At 38.6% G+C, this 20,899-nt stretch overlaps 1 protein-coding gene across 7 annotated transcripts in view; it reads right to left on the bottom strand.

Annotated features, from left to right (window-relative positions):
* The window catches only part of CFDP1 (craniofacial development protein 1), a 137,477-nt gene that overhangs the window by 115,930 nt on the left and 648 nt on the right, over positions 1-20,899 (bottom strand). For all 7 annotated transcript variants that reach the window (XM_025993061.2, XM_072731511.1, XM_025993060.2 and 4 more), the window contains exons 2-4: positions 13,501-13,618; positions 11,794-12,013; positions 11,363-11,490 (exon numbers count right to left, since the gene is read on the bottom strand). In XM_025993061.2, coding sequence (XP_025848846.1) covers positions 11,363-11,490; positions 11,794-12,013; positions 13,501-13,618 — 466 coding nt within the window. The remainder of the gene's footprint in view (positions 1-11,362; positions 11,491-11,793; positions 12,014-13,500; positions 13,619-20,899) is intronic.

The raw sequence follows: 20,899 nt of genomic DNA, 5'->3' as shown, positions 1-20,899 counted from the left end.
CCAGCAGCTTGGAGCTAAACCCAGATTGGCTGAACCCCAGACACCTAGAAACACACAGGCAATAAACAAATGCTTATTATTGTATACCACTGAGGTTTGGGATGGCTTGTCATACAGCATTTCTATAACAACAGCTGACACATTTATATTCATGAACAAGAAATCAGAAATCTAAGGAACTAAGTTACCTTCCCAGAACTATGGAGAGATTAAGTAGCAATACTAGAAAGAATCCTGTAGTAGATTCTATAACCCAAAGATGGTTGCCACAAGCCATTCTACATGCTCTTCCAAAACCGGATATCATCCCAGTGAGAAAGAATTATATATGTCACCCCTTCCACCTCCCCGCTTAAAACTAGGTGGGTCTTTGTGGCTGCCGATTCACAGAGTTCAGTGGGAGTGTCAGTACATGACTTTGAGGCTGGCTGGTAAGACGACACAGCTCTTACCTGGTGCTCTCTTGAGAATGCAACCTTGAAACCTCAAGTTAGCCTGGCTACTCTGGATCTCCCATGCTACACACAATACCTGGGAAGTCTACAGAGGAAGAAATGCCTGAGGAGACTGTCCCAGTCCAGGCCCAAGACATGGGAGCAAGGAAGTCTTCGAGATGGCTCCACATCCAGCCACTAACTCCAACTGCATGACAGATCCTGAGCAAGAGCTGCCAGAGCCCAGCTACCCTCCGCAACTATGGAAAATGACAAGAACACAATTGTTTTAAGCCACTAAACTTTGGAGTAACTTACAGTGTTACACAGACGATCAAAATAAACCCACATCCAGACCTAAAGCTTAATGCAGAATCCCAGCGTACTGAACTAGAAAAAAGGTGCTTTAAATCTCCTTGCCCTGGGTAGAATATGAGACAGCCATGAAAATAAGTGGACACTTGCACTTAGAAATCACGGTCTAAACACATGCTTTATTCTCTGCTCCCTACCAAAACCCTACTAAACAGTGGTAAATAAATTTACAAAGGCAAAATTATATAAGGATATGGAGAAAAGATGTAACAGAAAAAAGATGCTGATCAAATTTTCTGAAGGTAGGAAGTAAACAGACACGTAGAAATTGGGTTTGGTTTTTGTTTTCTCTGATCTAAGCCTGGAGCAATATGGAATGGCCAATAATAAGCCAATCTGTACTACAGTATCCTACAAAGGCTCAGTAAATTGAGATCCCAGGAACCTTTGAAGGGAAAGAAGGGCTAAAATCAGTTGAAAGTTTATCTCAGGAGCAACTAGGTCCACATCCCCTTCTCTAACTTCATATCATAAGCCACTGTCCCCTACTCAACCAGCAAAACCCATTACTCTTTAGAGAAATGAAAACTGTAGAAGGTCCGAGCTCACATGGCAGGACTGAAGTCTCATTCTGAAAACAAAATAAATGAAAATCTATTTATTCTTTCTTCCTCTTCCATAACAATCTCAAAAGCTGTATGTTCCAGATGGCTGAGTTGGTTACAAGATGGAATGCTGCCCAATCTGTATAGAACTTTGCATCAGTAATATGTAGAGCTGACCCTTGAAAAATGTGGGGGTGAAGGGTACCGACTCCCCACACAGTTGAAAATCCACATGTAAGCTTTGACTTCCTAAAAATTTTACTAATAGCCTACTGCTGACAAGAAGCCTTACCGAACATGAACAAATGATTTAACACATATTTTGCATATGTGTGACCACTGTATTCCTACAATAAAGACTAAGAAAAAAATATTAAGAAAATCATACAAGAGAAAATACATTTACAGCTCTGCAAAAAGAAATCCACATATAAGCAGACCCATGCAGGTGAAACCTGTGTTTCTCAGGGTCAACTGTACCATGCTATGCTACTGAATTTCTGGGTTTGTTATCACAGCATGGCCTAGCATAGCGTATTATATCTGTTAAGTAGGAATTTCAGAAAGACATATGAAAGAGGCTGTTAACAAAAAATTTCCTAGAAGGATGACTTTTCACAAAAAACAACCACAGAATACCTAATGTGGGAAATTTTAAGATCCATATCAAGGAACATCACTGTAAAATGTTAGAATGTTCATGATAAAATATGAAGACCAAGTGGTTCAAGGTATAAGAAAGGTAAAAGAAGCCTTTATGCAAAGCATGTTTTGTCTTGTTTTTATTTTTTTAAAGATTTATTTATTTATTTATTCATGAGAGAGAGAGAGAGGCAGAGGCATAGGCAGAGAGAGAAGCAGGCTCCTCACAGGGAGCCTGATGTGGGATTTGATCCCCGGACAGAGGATCATGACCTGAGCCAAAGGTAGACACTCAGCCGCTGAGCCACCCAGGTGTCCCATGTTTTGTTTTATTTACCTGTTTTACCACAGGACTCACAAAGCTCCTGCAGCAGCTACCTAAAGCAAATCGGTGAACATTTTCTGAAAAGCACCCCAGACCCCATTGTGTTAGATGTGGAACTTATATAGTCAACGGAAGTATCTCTTGTTAACTTCTTAATGCCAAAGTCCTATCCACAGTCACAAAAAATGACATCTATAAACTGCTATGTTTCTCTCAAGGACTTTGGGAATCAATACAAAGTAAAAAAGCAAAAAAAAAAAAAAAAAAAGTAAAAAAGCAGAATTTTACTCTTCATGAATAGTATGTCTGGAAGAACTCCATTTTTAACAAGTAATATGAAGGGATTAAGCTCTCAAAATATCTTCAAGGACAACAGTTCAATCATAGACCACTTCTAATATATAAGAGGGAAAGGCCTACAGGAAAGGCCCATTATTAGCTATAAAGTGCTATCAGCAGAAATGTCATTTTAACTTCATTTCACTTACTCAGAACTTCGTGAAAAGCCTTTATTTAGGCAAAAACTTTCCATGACTGGCCTTTTCCAAAAGGTGAATCACTTAGGAAAGTCTGAGCTAACTGGCTCAGCTGATTATGTGATACCAAAGGGTAAAAAATACTATTTTTCCTCATTCTCAAAAGTTAATAAGCTACACATTTTTCAAGGGGGAAGAAAACAAAACAAAAAGATAAAAGTCCAAAGCTTAACAATTAAAACAGAATTAGAAAAAACTAAAAGACTAACTTTGTGCTAACACTACTTTATGCTTATACTTATAAATTCTTCCCAGTCATCACTAGCCTTCTCACATTTCTTAAAGATGTAATAATGTGGGCAGCCCCGGTGGCGTAGCGGTTTAGCGCTGCCTGCAGCCCGGGGCGTGATCCTGGAGAACCGGGATCGAGTCCCGCATCAGGCTCCCTGCATGGTGCCTGCTTCTCCCTCTGCCTGTGTCTCTGCCTCTCTCTCTCTCTAGCTGTGTCTCTGTGAATAAATAAATAAAAATCTTTTAAAAAGATGTAATAATGCCCTTAACTTGATACAAAAGGAAAAATAAAAAGCAGAATAATGACATCAAGAGATTAAAAGATATGCTCAACAAAAAATAAACAAATAAATACATAAAAGATATGCTCAAATCCATATTATCAAGTTTGCATCTGGTTGTCAATTAAAATTCAGGCCTCTCAAGTTCCTATGTGAGGGTTCCTTTATCTAATTTTTTAAAGATTTTATTTATTAATGAGAGACAGAGAGAGAGAGAGAGAGAGAGAAAGAGGCAGAGACACAGGCAGAGGGAGAAGTAGGCTCCAGGCAGGGAGCCTGATGTGGGACTCCATCCTGGGGCTCCAGGATCACACTCTGGGCCGAAAGCAGGCGCTAAACCACTGAGCCAACTAGAGATCCCATATAATATCTAAATTTTAAGTAAAAGCAATTTAAGTGGAAAAAAAAATCTTGCCAACATGCCAATTAGCAGGGTTTTATTTTCTTTAGGAAGAAGGAATTAAAAAAAAAAAAGGAAGAAGGAATTACAGAGAACATTTGCTTATCATGTTATATAGCTCTGTAATGTATGGTTTTTAAAGTAATAAGCTTGTGTTTCTTTTGAATATAAAATATATGGGTGAGAATGTGTATATTTGTAGGGTGCTTCCCTGGATATATTTTTTTGTTTTTTTTTTAAAGACATGGGACCACCCCCTCTGACAAATGACAGAAATATCAGGCTCCCAAATACCCATGTAATACTTAAAATTATCATCCATTTGCTTTGTTTAAAATAAAATAGGAAATTTGTGTCATTGTTATAGATATTAATACATCCACAAAATGTATTCGATCAGGAAATTTAATGGTTTTTCATAACAGTTATTCTTTTTCTTACTATGTAGGGCCAATGGTAAAATTATAATAAATCTTTTTTGGGTATCTTTTATGACACATGGGAAGTAACACAAGTCAAGGAAGATTTCTAAACATTTTTACTAAACATTTTTAAATATATATTCCTAATGGTATATCAAACAACTTCTGCATTATTTTGTAGGATTTCCAAACTATTAAAGGCTTACTGTAGGTGTTCTGCTACCCTCTACTGGACAACTCAATAGTTTCCAGTGTGATTCTGGCAGTAAAATAACATCACTAATTTATATCATCAAGAATTACTTAATGAATCCCCAAAATGATTGACTATCAAGGAAATGGGTGTTTTTACAATGGAAAATTTTGACAGATATTGCCTAAACAATCTAATTTATCACCACCAATACTGTTACTGATGTGATGCACTTAAGGAAGACAAAACATCGCCAATATAGCATTTTTGTCTAAGTCACTAATTTGAAGCTAATCATGAGGAAACTGCAAAATTCCAAACTGAGCATCATCCTGCAAAACAAATCGATTTTTTTTTTAAGATTTTATTTATTCATGAATGACACAGAGAGAAAGGCAGAGACATGGGCAGAGGGAGAAGCAGGCTCCAGGCAGGGAACCCGATGCGGGACTAGATCCTGAGACTGAGGATCATGCCCTGAGCCAAGGGCAGGTGCCCAACCGCTGAGCCACCAAGGCATCCCCAATCAACTCTTAAAAACATACAGTTGACCCTTAAAAAAGCAACAGGGACGCTGCCACTTGCCCCTCCCCAAAGCCGGTTGAAAGTCCACGTGTAACTTTGACTCCCTCAAAACTTAACTGTTGACAAGATGCCTTACCAGTAACATAAGTAGTCAATTAACACATTTTGTATGTTATATATATATTACATGTTGTATTCCTGTAATAAAATAAGCTACATAAAAGAAAATGTAATTAAGATAAAGTTATAAGGAAAATACATTTACGATACTGTATTTATCAAAACAAAATCTACATATAAGTGGACCTGTGCAGTTGAAACCTGTATTGTTCAAGGTTTAACTATACATGTCAGTGTCATGAAATACTTTAAATGAAAGGCTTTTTATTTTTTTTTAATTTTTATTTATTTATGATAGTCACACAGAGAGAGAGAGGCAGAGACACAGGCAGAGAGAGAAGCAGGCTCCATGCACTGGGAGCCCGACGTGGGATTCGATCGCGGGTCTCCAGGATCGCGCCCCGGGCCAAAGGCAGGCGCCAAACCGCTGCGCCACCCAGGGATCCCAAATGAAAGGCTTTTAAAAAGTAGAGTGTCGGGCAACCCTGGTGGCTCAGCGGGTTTAGCGCTGTCTTCGGCCCAGGGTGTGATCCGAGGACCTGGAATCGAGTCCCACATTGGGCTCCCTGCATGGAGCCTGCTTCTCCCTCTGCCTGTGTCTCTATGAATAAATAAATAAAATGTTTAAAAAAAATAAAAAATAAAAACAAAAATAAAAAGAAAAAGTAGAGTGTCACCTTGCACTGGATGTTGGACTGAATAAGAAATACAGCTACATAAAGAATACTACTTAAAAAAAAAGAATATTACTGGAATAATTGGTAAAAAATTTGAGTAGAATCATATCTAGAGCTATTTAGAATTTGGGCTACAAAACTACCTGTTAGTGGTTCAAAACAAGATGGGTACAGACAATGTAAATACTTAGAAATCTGTTTAGCAATTTGACAATGTCACAATAGCCAAGACATGATAGGTAGACTCACTGTATTAACCAGAATGGAGACCAATTCTGGTACTGTCAAACTTGTAAGCTGGTCACATGTAACAGTAGCAGATTAGTCATCCACAGTGAGACATAATGCTTATGCATATGATAGTTTAGGGTTATTGTATCAAAACTCAAAACTGTGATAAAATCTAAGCATTTATCTTTATAAATTATTTTTACAATCGTTTTCACTGATAACCTAGTGTGACTTTTTAAATTTATAGCTTAAACTTAAGAAAGTATGGGCAGCCCGGGTGGCTCAGCGGTTTAGCACTGCCTTCAGCCCAGGGCCTGATCCTGGACACCCAGGATCGAGTCCCAGGTCGGGCTCCCTGCCTGAAGCCTGCTTTTCCCTCTGCCTGTGTCTGTGCCTCTCTCTCTCTCTCTCTCTCTCTGTGTCTCTCATGAATAAATAAAATCTTTAAAAAGAAAAATAGAAAGTAAAATTGGAGTGGTTGAGTCTCTTCCTTTGGTTCAGGTCGTGATCCTGGGGTCCTGGGATCAAGTTCTGCATCAGGATCCAGGGAGGGAGCCTGCTCCTCCCTCTGCCTATATCTCTGTCTCTCTCTCTGTCTCTCATGAATGAATAAATAAAATCTTAAAAGGAAAAAAAAAGAAGAGTAAAATTGGTATATTTTTCTTAATCCTAATTTACTGATGGCCAAACAAACCTCACTATATTTCTGTAAAGAAAACATACCTTTTTCTGAATGTGACAGTAGTAGTAAACCACACGATGATAATGGAAGTGATTCCAAAGAAACAAAGGCCAACTGAGGTCAAACTGCTTTGACTACATGAGCCCTCACACAGAATCTGGTTGTTGATCATGCAGTGCTAAAATCCTAGTGAGTTCTTTTTTTTTTTTTTTTTCCTAGTGAGTTCTTTACAAATGTTTTGGCTAATGAAGCAATGAATTCATCAAAACCTCAGTGGCATTTACATACAAAACATAAAGAAATGCAAAATCAAAAGAATTGATAGAAAGCATACTGAGGGGATCCCTGGGTGGCGCAGCGGTTTGGCGCCTGCCTTTGGCCCAGGGCGCAATCCTGGAGACCCGGGATCGAATCCCACATCGGGCTCCCAGTGCATGGAGCCTGCTTCTCCCTCTGCCTGTGTCTCTGACCCTCTCTCTCTCTCTCTCTCTCTGTGACTATCATAAATAAATAAAAATTTAAAAAAAAAAGCATACTGATCTAAAAAGTCAAATAGAAAGAGATGCAAAATTCCATACGTTAATGTTAATGCACTGCAGTCTTCCGAGAAAGAAGTGCTTTAGGTTGCTAACTAATTAAAAAGAATAAACCACTGCCAAGACATTAGAAAAAGACTGTATGGGGTAGCCCAGGTGGCTCAGCAGGTTAGCGCCGCCTTCAGCCCAGGGCCTGATCCTGGGGTCCCGGGATCGAGTCCCACGTCAGGCTCCCTGCATGGAGCCTGCTTCTCCCTCTGCCTGTGTCTCTGCCTCTCTTTCTCTCTGTGTCTCTCATGAATAAATAAATAAAATCTTAAAAAAAAGAAAAGAAAAAAAAGAAAGAAAAGAAAGAAAAGAAAAGAAAAGAAAAGAAAAGAAAAGAAAAGAAAAGAAAAGAAAAGAAAAAGAAAAAGAAAAAGACCGTATCAAAGATGTCTGCTTGGAAAGCTTGGTGAATCCCTGACGAAGGTGATTCAAGTGTAATGTTCCAGTGATGCCACAGCTTGAAGTCCTCAGAATCTGGCTTCTCATAGGGAGAACGATAATCAAGTTAGCAAAATGTTTTATCAATGCAATTTGAAGAATGCTAGGTTACTACTAACATTAAAATTATCATGCTATGTATGTGATTTAAACATGACCGTGATATAAAGGAGTCTGTGATCAGTTTCTGGCTGACAACATAACTGGCACTAATCGTAAAATAAAACTAGAATCACATTGTCAACAAATGTGATTTGAGGTTTAAGTGTATGGAAGAGTATGCTCTAATGGCACAGCTGCAAGACAGGAAAACATTAGATTAAGGAGCTTGTGCTAGAACATAAAATTAACATACTGCTTCCTTCATTGAGAATATTCTTGCTACCAAAACAAACTAACAACCCCACTGTTCTTAGTACAGTAGTAAAAATTTGAAATTATGTAAGACTGATGCATTACATTTTTCAATGATTGTCTTTATATGTGATAAGCTGAAAACTGACCATAAATGTGCACATATGCAAGGGAAAAATGCTGTTGAGAACAATGAGCTTTAGAATAAACTAAGTGCCTTTAAAAGAAAAAAAAAAAACAGTTGATCTCCAATTCTAAAGGTCTTAAATTTTTTTTTTTTTTTTTTTTATTTATGATAGTCACAGAGAGAGAGAGAGAGAGGCAGAGACACAGGCAGAGGGAGAAACAGGCTCCATGCACCGGGAGCCTGACGTGGGATTCGATCCTGGGTCTCCAGGATCGCGCCCTGGGTCAAAGGCAGGCGCCAAACCGCTGCGCCACCCAGGGATCCCCTAAAGGTCTTAATTAGACAGTAAAACTTGGCTTATTTGGGGATCCCTGTGTGTCTCAGCTGTTTAGCGCCTGCCTTCGGCCCAGGACGTGATCCTGGAGTCCCGGGATCGAGTCCCACATCAGGCTCCCTGCACAAAACCTGCTTCTCCCTCTGCCTGTGTCTCTGCTTCTCTCTCTCTCTGTTTCTCAGAATAAATAAATAAATAAAATCTTCAAAAAAAAAAAAAAACAAAACCTGGCTTATTTGTTTGATCTTAGGTATTTTTAATAATCTTCTATGCCCTAAAAAAAAAAAAAAGGGGGATCCCTGGGTGGCTCAGCAGTTTAGCGTCTGCCTTTGGCCCAGGGCGCGATCCTGGATCCCGGGATCAAGTCCCGCGTCAGGCTTCCGGCATGGAGCCTGCTTCTCCCTCCTCCTGTGTCTCTGCCTCTCTCTCTCTCTCATAAATAAATAAATAAATCTAAAAAAAATAATAATAATCTTCTATGCCAGAAAATGATTCAACATGATTTTCAGTAGCAAATAAGTTATAAGAGTAAAAATGAAAGCTAGAATCCTAGAGGAAAAGTTTCTACAAATTAACATGTTTCACTGAATGTTTTAAATTTCATTTTCTATCCTTTTTTTTTTTTCCCAGAGTCATAAGCAGACTCCCTGCAGGGAGCCCGATGTGGAACTTGATCCCTTCTTCTTCAGGACCAAGACCTGAGCCAAAGGCAGATGCTCAACCACTAAGCTACGCAGGTGCCTCTTCCATCCATTTTCTATTCTATCAGAAGAATATTCACACACAGGACACTCATGCATGCAGAATTCCTTGTTTCCACTGAAATATAACTTAATTATAATTTGATAGGATAAATTGCTGGAAATGGCTACTGATGAAACATTGAAGATGAACTTTGAAAATACGGTATCACTGGCTTCACTTTATATAAAAGTAAAAATAAAAATCTTGAACTTACTGAATAGCTTTAAAATCTATACTTCCATCCTCAGGAAAATACCTCTGTGAGATGACTTTCTTTATGATGAATGTTATAAAAGAAAGAAAAGAGAAAAGAAAGAAAAGAAAGAAAAGAAAGAAAGAAAGAAAGAAAGAAAGAAAGAAAGAAAGAAAGAAAAAGGAAGGAAGGAAGGAAGGAAGGAAGGAGAAAGGGAGAAAGGGAGAAAGGGAGAAAGAAAGAAAGAAAGAAAGAAAGAAAGAAAGAAAGAAAGAAAGAGAAAGAAAGAGAAAGGAAGAAAGAAAGAAAGAAAGAAAACCAACATAGAAATAATTTACATAGACCTCATCCTCCAGTAGGGCTGTCATGTATCCCAGAGACCCAATAAATTAATAAGAAGTGAGCTATTTTGTCACATTAAAAACTAAAAATACACACAGCATTTATTCAAAGTGTGCACCTAGATGTAAGTACTTAGAATTAATATTTTACTCTTATTTTTTGTTTCAATTATAGAATAAAGGTATAATTTTAAGTGATTTCCTGTACTAATTATTTATATTCACACTTTATTAAACAGCATGTACAGCTATATAAATCTTCCTATTTCTATGTGATATTCATTTTGACTATATTTGTTGAAATATCAGTTTATGTCTGCTGAATCTCACTGTTAAAAATTTAGGCTTGTATTTTCTACATCTTTTACATTTATTTTCCTAGCAATTCCTTTTCATTGTGTTTTACAAAAGTAGGGGCCTGCAATAAGGTTGAAAATTTGTAATCAACATCCTTCACCACAGAGGTAGGTAATAATCTGCATTAATATGAAATTTACTAGATGTAACCATTACATTGTATCATGATAAGAATGCCCTTGTTCTTAGGAAAACACTGAAATATTTAATAGTGAAGTATCATGATGTCTACAAGCAATTCTCATATGGTTCAGGCAAGAGAAAAAGAAATACAGATCTAGATGGTGGAAAGAGAGGCAAAAAACATTAATCACCAGTGAATGTGTATAACAGGTATATGTAATAGTTCGTTGTAATATCAACTATGGCAACATTTCTGGGTGAAATCTTTCAGAAGAAAAGGTTGAGGAGAAGAAAAAAAAAAGTTTTGTTCCATACCCTTTATAAAACTAATACCAAATTCTTTTTACTCCAACATCTATTTTTATTCGATGAAATAAATGAAATTGGAAACCAGATATTATTTCTAAAAATATAAATTTGAGGGCAAAATACATTTTCAGAGCATACAGGTCCACTTAATTACTGCCAAGTAAAATAAATGTGGCCACCTATAAAATTATCGACTGGTACTTTATCTGTTCCCTTTTAGCTCTAAACTATAGGTCTGCTGTTTTCACATAATAAAATCTAAATAAGGGGGAGAGGAAATTCTAGGCATGTGGCTCTTACCTAGAAGAGCCAGGAGGTTATTAAGTCTCTACTGTTGTTGTTGTTGTTTTAATAACAAACCTATGAATCAATTTTAAAAATTATACTAAGATCATAAAATAATATTGGAACCAAATTTCTCTCATAGTACTTTAAATTTTTACCTGATTTCAGGGGCCTCAGTGGGGCTTAGACTTCAGTTAAGGAAAGTGACAGAGGGAGAAATGACTCAAAGTCACAAAGCATGACAAGTGGAACCGAATACTTCACTCTTACATTTTCTTGTTTGTATTCAGCCAAATAGTTCCTAATACCCACAACTACATCACTGTATATGTATACTGCACTGCTGAAGCAAGCACTACATCACTGTATATGAAAGGACCTTTCCTCCCATGTTCCCTGATAATTCATGGAGCCATCGTTTCCCTGGAGTAATAGAGAACTGTTCCAAAATATTATATGATGATAGGGTGTAATGAGGAGAGATGTCCAACACCATTCAGAATGATGCTCATTTTTAAAAGAACTAGTTTTCAAATCTGTGAAGGCCACCTTACCTGACTTCTTCACCAGCAAAATCAAACACCTTGGTGATTTTAACTTTTTCAGTCTCTTTCGGTTTCTCAAGCTCTTCTGCTCTGACCAACAATTTACTCGAACTCGTCTCTTCAGGCTTCTCTCCTCTCTATGAAATGGTAAGAAATGCAATCAGTTTCACATTAGGATGAAACTAAAAGAACCATCCTAACATGCTGTTTAGGGCTGTTCTTAAATGTTTCATCTCTACACAATTAAAGAAAGACCCATCAGAAATTTATTCCCTACCATAGGGAATGCTTTGCTTTTCACTTGATAGAATTATTGTTAAAAGGCATCTAGTCTGATTTCTGCTGTAAGCATCAAATCTCATTATGGAAATAAAAAAATCTACCTGGGGAACTTGGGGTATTTCTGGGAAAGCCTATATTTCATTTGGCTATCGACTTACTTTAACCTGTGTATTTGGGGGCACTTTTGGTTTTGGTCCAACATCATTGAGGAAGCTGGCCCACAGTTCATCCTCCTTCTTCTTCCTTGCATCCTCTGACCCAATGCCTTTTTCCTGCTCTGCAGCTGCATCTTCCTCCTCACTGCTATTGCCCTCTGATTCTTCATTGGCATCCTCCTCTTCCTCTTCTTCTAATGAGAAGCCACCTTGTTTTCTCTTCCTAATCACCAACAGTCACAAGAAAAAGAAGAGACAAGACAGATAGTGCAAAATGATTTCTGCTATCCCTTCCTCAATTCCAAACATAATGTTGCAAACCTGAGAAAATCTTAAAATCTGGAACTACTGATTAACACCCACACTAGGGGGGGAAGGAGGGAGGTTAAGCTGAGATTTTGTGAAAGAAAAGAAGAACTGAGCTCTTACAGTTAGCAATTTCCCCAAAAACTTAGAATCAAAATATAGTGTTCTACTCCTAAATCAGGACCAGCTATTTTCACCAAGAAAACACCCAAAATCACCTCACTGAATCAATCTGAATACAATCCAGAAAGTGTATTCCAAGAATATACACTCCAATTGGAAAACATGTTCTATTGAGGAGCGCCTCAAATTCATTTGCACTGTTTTTTCCTAGCGTTCTTGGGGGTGGGGGGATGGACATCGGTTTCTCCCCACTTTCTTAAAATATGAAAGCTGGAATACAGAAAAATTCAAGCACAAAAGAACTGGGCCCAAGACCTAAAAGAGTAAATTGTTTCTTAGTCTATTCTGACTTCAAGTGAATCATCTAATACCTAAAATTCTTTTTTTTTTCTCATTTTTATAAACTATAATCTGCTTTTTTGCTTCAATGCCCAAAAAGACAGAAACACCAATGAAAGAGAGGTAAAAGATATCAATGGAAGCATTTCTTATTTGAGCTAAATAACCTGTTAGAATTTTCATAATTGGGGCAGAGGGAGTGTTATTCAATACCAGGCCCATGGAAGGTAATTCACTAGTATTTATGAAAAAAAATTTTTTTTACTGCATATAACTCTGGATCAAAAAATTCTACTTCTATAAATCTGATTTACAGAAATACCTGTACTTGTATACAAAGACATAACAAAGAATACTCACTGAAATCTTGTTGGTTATAGTAAAGGCAGGTATAATCTAAATGTCCCTTAATAAGGGAATACTTGAATAATGCAAGGTGTAGCCATATAATGTAACATTATGCAGTCACTGAAAAGAATAAAGTATAGCTAAATGTACTCCCATGGTACACATCTCTAAGATGAGAAACAGTGAACATGAGAAACTATAAGCAGAGTATGTCACTCTTTGTTTTGGGGGTGGGGGGGTGTCTTTTGTTTTTTTTAAAGAGTAGGAAATATACACCTACATACACAAACTATCTCTGACAACATAGTTCTTCTCAGAGCAACAAGTGATACTGAGGGTACACATTTTTGTAGTAACTGAGTTTTTAATTCTTAACGAGTGTACATGGTGTCTATTAAAAATAACTTTTTTAATTAAAGCTCAAAAACTTTTAAAGCTCACCTAAGACCTAGAATTTAATCCTAAAGTCACAAATGTTTCCCTTGAAAAGACAAAGGTAAGAAACCCTGGAAGGGAGAACTCCTGAAACCAATCCCAGCCATCTGGATACTGTGACAGTAGCCCGACTTCTAAGGACCTTGAGGGCAGCATCACCTGGCCGGAATGCTCTGAGCCTTTCTTTTTTTCCCTTTGGCTTTCTGTGTCTGCTCTTCACCATCCACTTCATCTTCCTTCACTAATTCATTTACATCATCTTCACTATACTCTCCACCTGAAATCACATAATAGAGTGGTCAGACATACAGGAATAAAGATTTTCACATCAAGACAAGACATTTTCATTAAAAATAAAGTCCAGTACTCTCCTCTATTCTTTATCTAACTAAAATATCATTTCCTTAGGAAAGACTTCCTGTTCCTGAAGACTAAGCTAAATTACCCTATTCCAGGCTTCCATGACAGTCCATATTTCCCTCGATAAGTGTATCCACTTATATTTAATGTTTGCAATTTCTTCTACGCTCTGCATATCTTGAGGACATGGATCTTGTTTGTTAAGTATGTGCTGAATGAATAAATGAGTAGAAATTCCAATTCTACTACTAAACTGTTCCAAGAAGAAATTGATGTTCCTACCGTATCTTGGATATCTTTCGAAAGTAATCAAAAGAAACCCTGACAAAAAAGAGGTCTAAGGACTTCCAGTTAGACACAGCAGAAAGATCAAACATGTCTAGTTCCCATCTTCAGACACTAACATTCAGGGGTCCCCAATAAGAGGGTGTTACTTGGATGCCCAGGATAACCATAGTCTGTAGGTATCAGTCAATAAATGCTGTCCACATGGAGATTCAGCCAGCTTTTTTTTTGTTTTTTGTTTTTAACTTCATGTAAACTTTTACTTGGAAGTAGGGACACCTGGGTGGCTCAGTGGTTGAGCATCTGCCTTCAGTCCAGGGCTTGATCCTGGGGACCCCGGATCAAGTCCTAAATCAGGCTCCCTGCATGGAGCCTGCTTCTCTGTGTGTGTCTCTGCCTCTCTCTGTGTGTGTCTCTCACGCATAAATAAATAAAATCTTAAAAAAAAAAAAAAAACCTTTTACTTGAAGTATAACACACACACTGAAGAACACACAAGTCTACTCTATAGCTTGATGAAATTACAAAGTGAACACACTTGTATAACCAGGCCCAGCTCAAGAACCAGAACACAAACCAGCATCCCAGAAGGTTCCTCATGCCTGTTCCAGGCATTAGCCACCACCCCATTCCAAGAGCCATCCTGACTCCTAATACCAAAGATTAAGTTTGCCTTTTTTTTTTTTTTTAAGGTTTTATTTATTTTTTCATGAGAAGCAGAGACATAGGCAAAGGGAGACTCAGGCTCCTCACAGGGAGCCTGATGCAGGACTCCATCCTGGAACCCCAGGATCACGCCCTGAGCGAAAGACAGACGCTTAACCACTGAGCCACCAAGGCATCCCATGTTTGCCTTCTTTTTTTTTTTTTTTTATTATTTATTTATGATAGTCACAGAGAGAGAGAGAGAGAGGCAGAGACACAGGCAGAGGGAGAAGCAGGCTCCATGCACCGGGAGCCCAATGTGGGATTCGATCCCGGGTCTCCAGGATCGCGCCCTGGGCCAAAGGCACGCGCCGAACCGCTGCGCCGAACCGCTGCGCCACTCAGGGATCCCCTGTTTGCTTTCTTTTTACCCTTAAACAGACGCCTACAATATGCACTCTCAAGCATCTGGCTTTTACTCAATATACTATGTGTTGGTCACCCATACTGTTCACTGTAGCTCTAATTTATTCACTCTCATTCCAAAATAGTATTTCACTGCACAACTGTACCACAATGTACTTATCCATTCTTGGGCTGACATTTAGGTTGTTTCCAATTTGGGGCTGTTACAAACAGTAATGTTTTGAATATTCTGGTACATCCAACAGCTTCTACGTATTTCACTCATAATGAACCAAGGACCACCAAACACTTGAGGAAAGCCTCCAATATGAAAGGTAAGACTGATGGGACGCCTGGGTGGCTCAGCGGTTAAGTGTCTCCCTTTGGCTCAGGGTGTGATCCTGGCGTCCCAGGATCAAGTCCCACATCGGGCTCCCTACATGGAGCCTGCTTTTCCCTCTACCTATGTCTCTGCTTCTCTCTCTGTGTGTGTCTCTCATGAATAAATAAAATCTTAAAAAAAAAAAAAAAAAGGTAAGACTAAAACAAGAAAGGAATTCAGAGGAAATTAAAACACACACTTCTTTATAGTTAATAGCCTCAAAGAGGTATGAGAAAGTATGGCATTCATGAAATAGTGACTTAAACATTTTTCAAAAAACTTTTAAAAAATGTTTTAAACTCTTGAAAACTACAAATATAATGGCAGAGATTTTAAAAAGAACAAAGCTGATGAGGAGCCATTCATGTGAAAATCTGCAGAATACACATTTGAGACTGAATACCACAGACCAATCGATAAGTAAAAATGTTTCCTGAACACAGGACTGAGTTCCAGACTAAGATGGCAGTCTAAATGCACAAATGTCATTTTGCTTCCTCTGAAACTCCAGTAAAATCACTTCAGCAAAAAGAGTTTTAAAAAACACAAACTACAAGCTAAGTATGTATGTAGCTGCAATGTTATTTTTTGTATTTGTAAAGGATAAACAAAATACTAATGAGAATACGTAGGGCAGCCCCAGTGGCTCAGCGGTTTAGCGCCTGCCTTCAGCCCAGGGAGTGATCCTGGAGACCCGGGATGGAGTCCCACGTCAGGCTCCCTGCAAAGAGCCTGCTTGTATATCTGCCTCTCTCTCTCTCTCTCTCTCTCTCTCTCTCTGTCTCTCATGAATAAATAAATAAAATCTTAAAAAAAAAAAAAAGTACCTATAAGGGTAAGGGTAGAACAGAGTGGGAGAATTCTCTGTGATTAACTTTCTGAAGAATTTTGAAAATCTCTTAAATTAAGAACAATTTGAACTAACAAATACTTGTTTGAATAAATAACTGTACCCAAGCATTAACATAACCGACAGGATTTATTCCAAGGACTTCAGAAACACAGTATTTTGACTGTTGCACCTTTAGCAAGACCCATTGTAAAAAAAAAAAAAAAGAAAAGAAAGAAAGAAAGAAAAAAGCCCTTATTCCATGTGGTAACATCAACATTGGTATTTTGAAACTACTTCCTTCATAATAGGCTAAAGCAAGTAATTATGTTAAACATTAGGGATCCAGATCTTCAGAGGAATGACACAGGATTATAAAGTCAAAGAAATCAAATGAAAATTCAAATGTTAAAACTGAATCAAAAATATCAATATGAGGGGCACCTGGCTGGCTCAGTAGGTAGATGATGCAACTCTTGTTCTAGGGGTTATAAGCCGAAATCCTACAATGGGTGTAAAGATTACTAAAAAATAAAATCTTTTTTAAAAAACCATGAATATGTACTCTCTAAAATAAATATTTTCTAGTTCTGTTCACTGAAATGGCACAGAAACAATGTCACTCTGGTAGCAATGAGCATCTCTTCAGAGTCCAGATTATATTACTTTATACGATTCATCATAAAAAGGGATCCTTGAAAAAAAAAAACATCTAATTTCAGGTCTGAGGGAGGGAAAGAACAAAGTAAAACTGGGACATCTTGCTGTGCAGAAAGCAAGGAAATTATTTAAGAATAATGGGTCGCATTAAAAGGATTTAAGATCCAGCTTGAAAGAACTGCTAGTGGCCAAATATGATGACTTGAGCACTAAAAGGAATACCTGCTAGTGGACTAAAACATATTGAATCAATAAATCCATAAGCCCTTTAAAAAAAGACAAAAGATAATTTATACTACTTAAAGCTACTATTAAAATTATTCTCTATTTTGAAAGTTAATAATTAAAGAAAATGAATCAAACATTTATCCTGTCCCAACTGATGAGGGAAAGCAATACTTTAGGGAATAATATCAACTAATAATTGTAGAAGAACCACAAAATTAGAAAAATATCACTTCTCACACTGTAATGATACTAATTTAAGCAGGGATTATCAAGTAATGTTTTCAAAAAATGAAGTGTTATATTATTACACAGAATACTTCAGTTCCAAGGGAAGAAACAATTACACAACACAGGGCTCAGATTCTCATCCCCTGAATCCAATAGTTGCAACTATGGGAACCAACCAAGGATTGTAGGTCTTTTTACGTTATGCATTATGAAACACACAGTCATCTATAATGCATTCTAACCAAAAATATTTCATTTGAACCCATCAAGTATTTTTTTTTAAGATTTTATTTATTAGAGAGGGAGAGCACAAGAGGGAGAAAAGAAGAAGCCTATTCCCCACTGAGCAGAGAGCCCAACATGGGGCTCAATCTGGGATGGTGACCTGAGCTGAAGGCAGATGCTGAACAGACTGAAAGCCACCCAGGCGCCCCCCCCCCCCCCCCATCAAGCATCTAGATAGAACTTCCAGGAATTTCAGAACTTCAGAATTCCAGAGAATTCAAAGAACAAAGGAACAACCTAAAATACCAGGAGGGGGTGACCAGACAAATCCAGAAGGTAAGACATTCTGCAGGACATAATGCCTGATCTCTTAGGCAAATCAATGTCATTACAGAACATGCCAGATTAAAATAAATTTAAAGGATGGGACAACCACACAATATGAGTAGTCCTGAACCTAACTGTGATTTGGATAAACAAGCTACAGTCTATTCTGAGTCCAGTGGGAATATCTTAATAAGGTCTGTATATAAGATGAATCAAAAGTTTACTGAAATGAACAGGGAGAGACTGTTCACTGAAAAGAGGTTACAAGATAACATGAAAAAGTATGATTTCATGTTGGGGTTAAAACACAAGTGTTGGGGCAGCCCCGGTGGTGCAGCAGTTTAGTGCCGCCTGCAGCCTGGGGTGTGATCCTGGAGACCCGGGATCGAGTCCCACGTCAGGCTTCCTGCATGGGGCCTGCTTCTCCCTCTGCCTGTGTCTCTGCCTCTCTCTCTATGATAAATAAATAAATAAATCTTTAAAAAAAATTTCTCAACAAATAGTAGCAAACAAAATTCAACAACATATAAAAAGACTGATTGATTGATTTAGGAGAGAGAGTAGAGAGAGCTCATGGGAGAGCAGTAGAAAGAGCAGAGGAGGGAGAGGGAGGGGGAAAGAATCTCAAGCAGATTCCATGCTGAGTGTGGAGCCCAATGCGGGGCTGGATCTTAGATCATGCATGACCTGAGCCAAAATCAAGAGTCAGACACTTAACAGACTGAACAACCCAAGAGCCCCAGCAATGTATAAAAAGAATAATACACTATGACCAAGAGAGTTTTATCCCAGAAATAAAAGGCTATTCAAAATTTAAAAATCACCTGCCAGAACACTGTGGGTGATTAATTGCCTTGAGTTGGAAAATGGTTTGCACTTAAAACTGTAAATTTATTCATCCTTTTATGTAAGGTTTTTGCACACAATTCTCAATTCTTTAAGAGATGACAACAAATTCTACTGTCATGTAAGAACATTAGGCCCCAGCAATGTGTCGTGTGAAGAAAATAAAGTGCTGCAGTGTAAAAAAAAAAAAATTTTTTTTAAATCAGTAACTGTAATTCACCATATTAACAGGAAGAAAATCAACCACACAGAATCCTATGGAGGAAAAGCATCTGACAAAATTGTCCTCTCAGCAAATCATGAGTAGAGGGAAGTTCTTTAACCTGATAAAATGCATCGGTGAAGAGCAGTATATGCAGACTGTCAGGGTTCAAATCCCAGTTCAGCTACTCTGTAGCTGAATGACTTTGATCAATTTGCTTAAATTCTCTGTGCCTCATTTTCTTCATCTGTAAAATGAGGAGAATAGCACATACTCTGTAGCAGAGTATTGCTAATAATGTATTATTCAATGTAAAGGACTTAAAACGTGCAGACTTAAAAGGCATCTGTATAGCTAACATACTAACTCGTGAAACACTGATAATTCCCTCTTAAAATTGAGAACAAGGCAAGTCCATTCACTCTCACTATTCCTATTTGACATCATGCTGGAAGTCTTTTTTTTTTTTTAATTTTTTAAAATTTATTTATGATAGTCACACACACACAGAGAGAGGCAGAGACATAGGCAGAGGGAGAAGCAGGCTCCATGCACCGGGAGCCCCAAGTGGGACTCGATCTCGGGTCTCGAGGATCGTGCCCTGGGCCAAAGGCAGGCGCTAAACCGCTGCGCCACCCAGGGATCCCATCTTTTTTTTTTTTTTTTTTTTTTTTTTATTTATTCATGAGAGACACAGAGAGAGCCAGAGAGAGAGGCAGAGACACAGGCAGAGGGAGAAGCAGGCTCCACGCAGGGAGCCCGATGTTGGACTCGATCCATGGACTGCAGGATCACGCCCTGGGCCAAAGGCGCGCTAAACCGCTGAGCCATCCAGGAATCCCCATGGAAGTCTTATTAAAAGCTGTAAAGCAAGGCAGCCCGGGTGGCTCAGCGGTTTAGCGCCGCCTGCAGCCCAGGCCGTGATCCTGGAGATCCGGGATTGAGTCCCGCACTGGGCTCCCAGCATGGAGTCTGCTTCTCTCTCTGCCTGTCTGTCGTGAATAAATAAATAAAATTAAAAAAAAAAAAAAAAAAAAGCAGTAAAGCAAGCAAAAGAAACAAGAAGCATACCTATTGGAAAAGAAGAAATAAAACTGTTTCTATTCAAACATCATGGTCTATGTTTTATTTGGGGGAGGGTGGCCTTGCAACCGTTAATTTTGGGGACTGTCATGCAACTCTTAAGCATCTATCAAAACACAGACCAGTACACTGAGATGGGGGAGGGGCAGAGAGACTCTTAAGCAGGTTCCACCCCTAGCACTGGAGCCCAACCCTGGCTCAATTTCACGACCCTGGGACCAGGACCCGAGCCAAAACCAAGAGTCCCACGTTAAAGGAACTGAGCCCCCAGGCACCCCTATTTTTAAGTATGAGTACTCACAACTTTTATTAAAATGAAAACTAGTTTTCATAGAACCACTCTGGCCATTACCGTAAGACCAACGTTGGTGGACGAGGACGGAAACGGAGTCAGGCAAACCAGTTGGGAAGCTACGGCTAATCCTAGGAAAGAATGGCGGTCCAGGGACAGGAAGATGGGCGGGGAGGCGGTCAGAAACCAGCTTCCCACATAGACACCACAGAACTTACTGCCTGAACCAGAAGACAGAAGCAAGCAAGGATGAGTGACTCCTGGGGTTTCTGTTTTTCACCAGCACGTGTGTGTGGATGGCTACTTTAGATGAGACGGGAAGTCTGGGGAAAGCAATAGAGCAGAAGGGGTAGGTCTGAGTGACAAGATTTATTTTGACAAGATTTAGTCTGAGAAGCCTATACCACCAAAAAGCGAGAGGAAGAGGGGCCTGGGAAAAAAAAAAAAAAAAAAGAGGAATAGGTATGCACCGCAGAGACAAAATGCCTCCTCGGGTGAACTTTCTAATAACCAGACCCCACGCGACGGCATAAAGCAGACAGGCTGATGCTGGACGTGGTG

Source organism: Vulpes vulpes, chromosome 12 (assembly GCF_048418805.1).
Source record: "Vulpes vulpes isolate BD-2025 chromosome 12, VulVul3, whole genome shotgun sequence".
NCBI classification, from domain to species: domain Eukaryota; kingdom Metazoa; phylum Chordata; class Mammalia; order Carnivora; family Canidae; genus Vulpes; species Vulpes vulpes.
The sequence above is the reverse complement of the archived record's forward strand: the minus strand, read 5'-3'. Positions and strand labels throughout refer to the sequence as shown.